We start from the raw sequence: 10,651 nt of genomic DNA, 5'->3' as shown, positions 1-10,651 counted from the left end.
ATATAAGCCATCAGACTGTTTCATTATACTTTGATATGGGAGTTTCTGCTTTAAAAATTGTAATTTATTTTAACAGCAACCTGTTTTGGAGTAGACAGAAATAAAATGTACTTGCTACTTCAATCCATAATTTGATAAACCCAAGTTTAGTATGGATAACCCTGGGTATTAGAGATTTCCTGCCTCAGACTTTTATAACAGGTGTCTAGTTAGTTTGGGCTACAAATAATATTTCATCTTGACTATAATATTCAGTTTAAATGTAACCATGTGCTGTTCTATCCCTATTCCCAGAAGTAAAGGGGAATATAATTTTAGTGCATATATAGGAAGGCACATTTATAAGGTATACTTAAGAGGGAGTAACCATTTTGAGAAAAATTAAATAATAATATGCTCTTCCTAATATGTGTTGGAAAGTTACAAAAAGCAGTTTAGAAATTTGGTTAGTTTGAGAAAAGTCAAGCCAAACCATTGTAATGTGAAGCACCTTGGCTTAATAAATTATAGAGCTAGTGGCATAAAAACTTAAATTTGATTTATTTTAAAGATATACAAGTTATATATAGGTTATACTTAACAATTTTTTAAGATTTTATTTATTTATTGACAGAGAGAGGGAGAGATCACAAGTAGGCAGAGAGGCAGGTGGGCGGCAGGGGTGGGAAGCAGGCTTCCTGCTGAGCAGAGAGCCCATGCAAGGCTTGATCCCAGGACCCTGAGATCATGACCTGAGCCGAAGGCAGAGGCTTAACCCACAAAGCCACCCAGGTGCCCCAATATACTTAACAATTTTTTCCAGAAAATTTAGGACCAAGTGAAAGGAAACATTTCAACTTCATAAACTAAAATAAAAATCTCATTTATGCTACTTTTTGTCTAGTCCAATTTACCATGACTGACCCACAAGAGTGGAATTAAACTATACCAATGTAATGATATTTTCATATTTATGGATTCAAATGTATTATCTCCCTTTAAATAATAATTTATTAGTCTTTTAGGAGAACTACAATAATTTGTTTTTGTAAACTGTACAAAACACCAGGTTTGTTAAAAGAATAAGTAAATAAGCTTCACCTGGGAATGATCCAAAAAATAAAAAGAATTGAAAGATCAAATTTATTTAGAACATTTTGTTTTTCATTTCATCTTTGTGTTCCTTCAGGATTAAATGATCTTTAGGCTGCAACAATTACTATTTGAAAATTTCTGTCCTTATTTGTAACTTAGAATTGAGATTAGTAGCTTCCCCAACAATAAAGTACAAAAGTATAAGGCAAATGAACAATGATTTTTCTACAATTACTAGAGAATTACAATGAATATAATTTTCATAGATAAAACTAAAATTGTTTTGCTGCTTTCACAGGAATTAAATCCAACTTCTTTTGGTCATTATCAGTATGTAAGAGGCAGTTGACATGGTAAACTGACTTCACTGTAATTAAAGGTTTCATCTGGAGTCAATTTTCACCCATAGTCTATCTCATCAAATAATATTTATTGACTATCTTATTTTGAGGCCCAAGGCCACTGTAATCAGAGATTGTTACAGGTCATATTTGACCTATAGCAACCTCTTATGAACATCTGATAAGGCACTTTAAATGCATAACAGAAATACCTCTGATTACAAAACTATTAAAACCCAAAAGCTCTTGACCTTTCTTTGGCTACAAATAAATAAAATACATGCTTATGTGTAATTATTTTAGGAATGTGAAACTTGGTTATTGTCATTCACTTTGACTTTGAGATGGTTGGTAGCATTTACCAGTCTAGATGGCACTGAGAAATTGTACCTATAAAAACCATAGGAAGGATGGAAAGAACAACCAATTGTTTCCTGGGCAATGGGGTTTGGTGATAAAATACTTCCAGGTACCTGTAATCCATACAACATTTGATTGGAAGAATTAGGTGCCTGTAGACACTGCTCACTTAAGTCTTGAAATGAACCATTTTTTGAATTGGCGATCCCCAGAGAAGATAACATGGAAACTTCCATCATGAGTGGCGCTAAACACTGAGAACTGTTGCTGCTTGCTAGTCTTTCAGGAGAAGGCAAGATAAGGGGCTGCTGCTGCCAAAAATTAGTTGGGCAAATCTTGTAGCAAAGGGGCAGGTTGATATTGTGCAGATACACCTCTGGACAGGACATTCCAAGGGAGCCTGTAGGTAAGTGAAATGTAGGCACAGAGCAAGTTGGAAAAAGCAAGGAGTTCAGAGGAGGGGGAGCCCCTCCACTAGAGGTCACTGGAGATGAGCCACTGCTTCCACCTGTGAATAATAATTCAGTCAATGAACGATGAACTTGATGTTCCTAATGAATGAGTACTAAGGATCATAAATATTCTGCTTCATTCTTTTCCGCAAGTTCACAGTTCTTTTAACTTCTTTGGGAAAGAATATGCTCATTCCTCTGACCAAAGTTGAAAACGATACCTTTACAAGTACCATTATTACTTTTAGCACTACAATTATGTGTAATGTATTGAGCATTCACTATGCACAAGAACTGTGCTAGGCACCTGGACATTTATCCAATTAATTACAAAAGATGCCTAAATAAATAGTACCCAGAGCCAATTATATCTTACAAATTTTTTTAAAAATTAAGTTTTAAAAAATTTACAAAAATGAGTATTTGATTAAATTGAACAAATTGGTTGGGATTCAATAAAAAGCTTCATTCTGATAAAAATATTGGAGCACATGAAAATAATCTTTATAAACTAACATTTAAGTGCACTTGCTAAAGATAATTTTTAGTTAAAAAAAAATAAAAAGTTCATAATAATGTCAAGTGACCTCTTATGTTTGCCTAGCATCTACTAAAGTTAGGGATAATTATAAGGTCCATGAAAATCTAGACTTTCCACCTTATTTTCATGTTTGAATTTTAAAATTTTTACTAAACTTGATGGTTTCTTTTGTGTGTGTGTGTGTGTGTGTGTGTTGTTTTTCTTCACTACTTTGTGTAGGCATAGCCTAATTCTTTATTAACAAGGTGGCAAATGTCTTTTATAATTATATATTCTAAAGTCGTTTTAAAAATGGTACCCCTTTTCTTTGGAACTTGAGAGCAATCTGGACATTTAAGTAATTAAGAAAACTGTATTTTAAATTATCAATTAATGAATTAATAATCATTGTTAGTTTTTTGTTTGTTTGTTTTGTTTTGTTTTGTTTCGTTTTAGTGCACTTCATGTTGATCTGGGTATTCTAAAAGCATGCTGCCTAGATGCTATTAGTTAAAGTGTTCATATTTTTCTATACAACTTTGTAAACCAAATTAATACAATCAATCCAGTGAAATATTTTACCAAATAATTATTAGACTTGATCTGTTTTCAATGTTATAGTAGTATATAAAATTAAACCTAAATAAAATGTTGATGATTTTCTCCAGTATTATAAACTTATGTTAATGTCCTAAGACAAACAAATTTAATAGAGTAAAGACAAAAGCAGTAAAATAATTATATGTTGTTTGCAAATACTCTTTTATTTATTATTAAACACCAGAGACATGAAGATATACATTCTTTTACCAGAAAGCTTGCATTATCTAATTATTATTATTATTTAATCATGTAATGCACTACCTGAGAAAAAATACCTTGCAAATATTTGTAATGCTTGTGGCAATTAAACTAATTGTGATGACTTAGTGTTGTTTTCAACATTTATTTCCCTTACTTACAGTAAAAGGAAAATTAGAACTAAGTGATGGTAAAATTTAATGGATGTCATTTTAACATGTGTGGAAAGTTTATGAGAAACATATTTATTTTGATATCTAATGTATTTGCAAATAGGCCGCGCACGTACCACAGGCAGATTCCAAAGAATGTGAGATAGTAAGTTGCTGAAGAATCCAGGTGAGATTTGGAGATCTCAGGATATATGATAACTTAAGAAGACTGAAGTCAATAAATCCACCATTACCGTGGCTCTGTTCTTTTCCTTCATGCTGGTTCCCCCCTCTTTTTGCCTCTTACTTCCTCATCAAGTTAAATATAAACCAACTTTCTTGTAAACCCACATTCTCTGGCAGGAACTTATCCTCTTGTGTAATATTTACTACACAGGTTCTGACTGTTGTTACTTCATTAACATTTAAAAGTAAACATTAATAAAACTTTTCTTACATTGTGTGTCTGCACCAAAAGTTTTAAAATCCAGAGTGGCAGAAGGCCTCCACGGGTAGATCTCTAAAAGTCTATCCAATACACCCCTGAAAAATAGATTCAACTTTCAGCAAGTCCAGAATTCAATTCCTGAAAATAATGATTTATGTAAACTTTTAAGTTATCTTAATACAGTTTTTAGGGCTCAATATCTGAAATATAATTCTTTTATAGCTAGACTGCTGAATAAAATTCACAGTAATAATTCCCTGAATAAAAACCCCAGGGATTTAGAATAAGTGATATCTTTGTTTTAATTATTTAAATGAATATATAATATATTATTTGCCCCAGGGGTACAGGTCATGAATCCTCAGGCTTACACACTTCACAGCACTCACCATATCACATACCCTCCCCAATGACCATAAGGAAACCACCCTCTCCCTAACCCCCTCCCCCCAGCAACCCTCTGTTTTGTGAGATTGAGAGTCTCTTACAGTTTGTCTCCCTCCCGATCCCATCTTGTTTCATTTTTTCCTTCCTTACCCTGCAAACCCCCCACTCTGCCTCTCAAATTCCTCATATCAGGGAGATCATATGATAATCTTAAAAGTGGGTTGGGAGAGAAAAAGAGGAGGCAAGATTTTAGAGACAAAACACTACATTCTTTTCCTACTACCTACCAGTTACAAAACTTAGGACCTCGGAGTCTCTGAGCCACAGTTACCTTATCTGTAATACTTGTGGAAAGTGCATATAAATATTAGATATGATTGTTATGTTGCTTACCTACTTCTTCCGGGATCTCTAAATCCTTTCGCAAAAGGATTCCTATCTATTTTCAGTTTGGTAATCTATAGATTAAAAGAAAAAAGAAGAGAGAAAAAGATAAAGATAAAGTCAGTGCCCTCAGTAATAACACTCACCATTGCTTTTAATGGTTACAACCACCACAAAACACTTCAATGTATAATATGGCACATTCAATTAATACAAACATATTGTTAAGTTGAATTTGGAATGGTTACCTCCTTTCTCCCCTGGCACTTTGTTCTGCTCTCCTTTCTCTTTTCTCCTTTTCCACACAATTCATAATCAAATTTGCTTTGATGACAATGCAGTATGACTACAATATTTTTTTAGTTGTGGAAAATTCAATCCATATAGTGCAGCTTGCCGCCATCCAGAAAGTTCCTCTGGAGCCAGCTCTGCTTTCCTGGGATCAAGTTGTCCTTACCTGCTGGTTTTGGTAAGCTGTCACTGTGGTGAACTCCGTTTCTTTAAAGAAGAATGTTTTAACCCCTTCAGTGGGTAGGGACTGAATCCTGGACAGGTCAACCTTGCTGTCCTGTTCCATTACATGCACACGGGGCTTGTACTTATGCATGGACTGCAGAATGATCTGGAGGAGAAATCATCAAATGTTTTCCTAGAAAGTGGCTTCCCCTCTACAACACTGGTTTCCTTTCATTGGCACCCCCAACATGCCCACATGCAAAAGTGAGGCTAAACCAGAAAGGACAGGTTAGCCACACACAAGGACTTTTCTTTGACACTTAGTTCTGGACAGACATGCTCAGAGCTAAGAGGTTTCCAGATAGGAGTATCACAGCAACAAAAGGCTGCCTTGATTCCATTTCCAGATGAGACCCTTTCTTGCTTCTAAGTGTGGACAACCATGTGATGTCCACTGGATCTGACTGCCTGCTAGAAGTTCCCTGGGCTTATGTTAACTGAAGGGCAGCCACAGGACATACCCCACCCCTTAATCCTGGGGGCCTCCCTCTCTTTATTTGTGGCTGGCCCAGGGCAAGGCCGGGCATGGCAGGGGGAGGATGCATATGAGAATAAGACTCAGATCCAGGTAACCTGTAAATAACCTCTTTCACAAGTGAGTTGTGGAGGGGATTTCTGTCATACCATGCCAGACAGAAGGTTCTCATCTAGGAGAAGGCAATCAGAGCTCACAGTGATTGCCCTGGAGTCTGAGATGCAAGAGAGCTCCACAAAGTGCATTCCCTTCCACACTCCCAGACCAGGATTTATGGCTTAAACAAATCTCATTTGATCTGCAAACTCCTTTCATTCACCCTTCCCAAACCCCAGCACTCTCAGATGCCAAACAAAGGTCGTAGGAGCTACTTTGGTCACAAGCCCAGAACTTGAACAGTTCCTAAAGACCACGTGGGAGAAGCATTCTACACCTCTCCAGGGTGACATGCAGGCTGATGATGCCTTGACACTTCCATCCCATCCTCAAGACAAAGGATTTCAAACACTTACATGACCTTTGTCATCCATCTCATTGTTGGTGAGTTTCAAGCGATCAAAGCTGATGATCTGCCGCATCCAGGTGTCTCCAGAGCAGGGTGAATCTGGGTGAACATAGAACCTGGGAGTAATGCATGAGTGGTCTGTATTCCCAGCTACCATCCACTGTGAGCTGTGGTACACATACCTAAAAAAGCAGAGAGTGTGGCTTTAGGTGCAATGGGCCAAAGCCAGGTGCATGGGAGGAAGACTGCTGGATCTAGTCCTAATGACACTGGCCAAAGTTTGCTTCCTAATCCCAAAGTAGAAGATCCAACTTGATTTCCAAAGGGCATTCAGAGACAAAAAGCAAACCATATACAAACATATGCCATTAAAATATAATGAAGTTCCAGGGCAAGTATAACATCAGGGGATTTCAGAGTCTGGTTTGTATTTCCTCACGGAAACAACCACAGAAATTGATCTAATCCACTCTGCTGTGCAGAGACAGTTTAAAAACCCTCGTGGCTCTAGCCAGAAGCATCAGAGTCAGAGAAAAAGCAAAAGAGAGCATAAGGTGTCTGTCCAACCCACCTCCATCTCAGCCAGTGGCCCTCAAAGCCCTTTCACCAACAAGGCTTCACATCAGAAAACCACCTGCCACTGTAGCCCATGAGGCCTCAGGGCTGATTTCAACGTTTCCAATATCAACCACTCAATTGTGCACTGCATTCCCAAGCCAGCTCAAACGCAAGAAGCAAGCCACTTGTTCTTTTTACAAACTGCAGCTCCAGTAGGCTCTTGAGCTGTGCTTTCTCTTTGCCCCTCAAATCCAGCCCTGGGCATTGTGCGGGCTCTCTCTTAGAAAGGCTAGATATCCACTTCAGTGGAATGCTCACAGCCTGAGTAAGAGTGGCTCCTGCACAATCCCATAGCCTCTAAGCCAAAGTGCTGGCATAGCTGCACGTCTGGAATGCTACCCCCGAAAGACCTCTTGGCTTTAGATCAATTTGAACATTATTAGTCTGCTCTACGTAGAGAGCCTGATTCAAAAAGAGAGGTTATTTGTAATTTCTAGGACCCAGCTGCCGCTTCAGAAGAGAAGCTAAAGAAGGAAGAAATGACACACCTAAATATGATAACTGTTAAATTAGCATTAGATGATAAATCAGACCATCACTCCAGGACCCTGATGCCAAAGTAGCACAACCCAGAGCCCAGCGCAGCCCCAGAAGTACAGTCACTTCTCTCTAAATTCCTTCAAACAACTTCTTAACTGCTTGAGTCCATACCCTCTGTAGTTGGCACAGCCAAGGCCAGAGCGGTGGGTAGGCAAAGGGTGTGGAGTACATTGAAACACAAACTGGTACCTGCTCCAGGAGTGAAAGGAAAGAGGAGCAAGACTGCTCCTCTCAGTCTGAACCTCCATTTGAGTGAGAATATTTAACTCCCAAAGTCCACAGGAGAGCAATTTCACCACCACCCCCATGGTAGAGTATTCCATATAACATTCTCAGGTTCCATAAGTATCCTCATTCCCAGACTTGGTCTGGGGTATCCTTCTTTTGGCCTGGTTACCTATAACGCTTGGAATCTACTGGTACCACGTCGATGGCCACATAGTACTTCTTCCCTGGGTCCAGCCCTTTCACTTTGACTCGAACAGAGGGGAACATCCGCCTGTGGGAAAGAAAATAGCCAATGACTTAGTGCTTTTAGAGACATTTGGAGTGGGATGGGGTAGGGAGACAAGGGGAAAATGAAGATATTCGCAATACCTTCCTCATTCTAGGATGGATTCAAGGAATAATATTTGCTACATGAAGAAAGATTGTTGATTGTATGCTTGATTGAACAAGTTCAGGATTGCTGTGTGGAGCAGAATATTCTTACCGCAAGGCTTTGTCCACCCCACTCCCCACCAGCACCACTAATAAAAAGCCTTGTAAGAGAAAGTAGAGAAAAAAACTGTGCCTGGGCCCTGAGTGTCAGTGGTACTTTCTGTAAGGTAGATTTGGGAAAGACTGAAATTAAGAGGATTCACGCAAATAATAATAATAATAATAATAAAATAAAAAGATAAAAATAAATAAATAAATAAATAATAACCCAGCTGATGTGATGCTGTCCCAAAGCAAAAGGTGAAAGCAGAAAAAATTACCCCAGGCTAGGCTGGGATGGTAGGCTGGGTTTTCGTCCACTGATAACTGTGAGGCTTTAAGGAGAATTTCTTGAAGTCACTGCCTACAAGAAAGAAAAGCTGAGCCACTAATAGTGTGATTTATTGAGAGGCAGTGACTTTCTAAAACCTGTGGGATGACAAGGACAGATATAGAGTATGAAGCTGGAGGCACCGCATCTTATGACTTTCTACTGTGTGCGTTCTTTGAACATCTTGTACAGAGCCGAACCTGCCAGCTTTGGTAATGATCATCTCAGTCCCAATGTCGTGGAATCTCTTCCACAGTTCAGATCCTTGAAGTTCCACTTGGATAGCATCTTTCTCTTCCAGATTTTTGCAGCTGTTGTTATCACTGTCGCTGCTGCTATAGCCAGAGAAAGCAGTTGCTGAGGGCTCGGTCTTGGGTCGCTTTTCTGCTGGACACAGAGACGCCAAGAGTTTGACAGAGGTTCGAAGTTCCTGCGTCCCCTTCTCACTAATACCTGTCTTGGAGTAGACTGGCCCCGCCGCTTCTCTGGGAACCTTGGAAGTCGATATTCAAGTTCCCCACAACACCCTCTGTGGCCCCCGGATGGGGAGAAAGGGACCCAGATCGCGTCCTGGAAAAGGCTCCGTCCTTCTTCAAATTTGCCCATCCTTATTCTCTTGAGACTTTTGGACCCTGAGGCTGAATCCCCTCGCCCCAATCTAAATGCCTGCCTGCTTTCTACCGGGAGAAACAGCTACCATCTGGCTCTCACAGCCTGGGAGGTTGCAGAGTGCAACTTCACAAACGCATAAGGAAGCTCCCCTTCACCGCAAATGAACGACAGCAACAGGCACTGAACCTGGAAGCTCTGAAGCTTCCCCTATAGCCAAGTGACCGAGGTGTCTCCGTGGCCCCAAACGTGGCCATCCAGCTGGACCAAAGCATCTTAGTGAGGGCTAGCAGCCCTCTCTCAGCTTCCGGAGTGGAGCTGAGATTTGCAGGACAGCATGCTCTGGTAGCAGGCTCAGGGTTTGGGGGCTGCGGTAGGAATACTTACCGGGCTGCTGACTCTTTTCCCTTGCGGCTCTGCTCCTTCTTTCCTCCTCCTCTCCGCCCTCCTTTTCCAGCAACTCAGGCTGAGTCTCCTCTCTTGGGTCTTGCAATTTTCTTTTCCCAGGTCTCCGCACCAAGGCTTCCACAGAGAAGGCAAGTGCCCGAGAGCTCAGAGCCATCCCAGGAGGAGGTGAAGGGAATGTGCAATGCAAAGTTTCAATCTGAGCTCAGTTAGGGAGGGAGAGGGAGGGAGGGTGGAGAGGACAGGGCAAGGAGGGAAAGCAGGAAAACCCCCAAATTAGAAAAACAGTTTCTGAATCTATAATCAAAGAAAGAAAGAAGAAAAAAAGTGTATGTGTGTATAATATATATATATATATACATATATATATATATGTGTGTGTGTGTGTGTATATATATTTTTTTCCCTTTGAATAGACAGAATGAAAGTAGAGGAAGATCAAACTGGAGCCAAAGTCCTCTGGATTCTAGTCTCCCTTCCCTTTGTGGTTTCCTTTCTCCCAGTGGACATGTGCAGACCATCAGACCTCAAATCGCTGAATCCAGGACCTGGCAATGCACAGAGATTGGCAAGCTCAGGCCTTTTAGGGAGCCGACCTGCCTCCAATAGCTGCTCAGGCCTCTTGGATTGGGAGATACTGTTGCATACTACTGAATGAATACCAGGCTGGTCACAGGGTCCACTGTTTGTTTTGGAAACTGTTAAGGTATATACAAAAACAAACAAACAAATAAACAAAACCATCATTGAGGACACTTCAGAGTCTGACAGTTAGAGGAAGGGGAGGGGTGGGGGTGGGGTAGGGGTGTGGGTGGAGAGAGGGTTATGTGTGGCAGGAAAGAAGCTCTGGAAGAGGGATAAAAAAAGTTGCTGTTTTACACTGAATTGTGAAACGCAAAGCTATGTGAAATAATCGCTCATGAAAGGTCACTTTTCCAACCAAAGTCCAAATATTATTTAGCCAGATTCAGAGAAGTATATCTGGGTCTTTTGCTTTACAGCAACCGTGGAAAAGTAGAGGAGCGCAAGCTTTC

The 10,651-nt window shown here is 40.0% G+C and overlaps 1 protein-coding gene across 1 annotated transcript; it reads right to left on the bottom strand.

Moving 5' to 3' along the window:
* Nucleotides 1–1,714: 1,714 nt before the first annotated feature.
* Nucleotides 1,715–9,774, bottom strand: TBX22 (T-box transcription factor 22; the record flags this gene model as incomplete). Its single annotated transcript, XM_080795523.1, has 8 exons — nt 1,715–2,283; nt 4,158–4,243; nt 4,929–4,993; nt 5,377–5,541; nt 6,423–6,597; nt 7,971–8,072; nt 8,804–8,990; nt 9,600–9,774. 8 exons carry the CDS (start codon nt 9,772–9,774, stop codon nt 1,715–1,717), a joined length of 1,524 nt encoding a protein of 507 aa, XP_080651649.1.
* Nucleotides 9,775–10,651: the final 877 nt, after the last annotated feature.

Source organism: Martes martes (genome assembly GCF_963455335.1).
Source record: "Martes martes genome assembly, chromosome: X".
Classification (NCBI taxonomy): domain Eukaryota; kingdom Metazoa; phylum Chordata; class Mammalia; order Carnivora; family Mustelidae; genus Martes; species Martes martes.
This window is presented reverse-complemented; position numbering and strand designations above follow the sequence as displayed.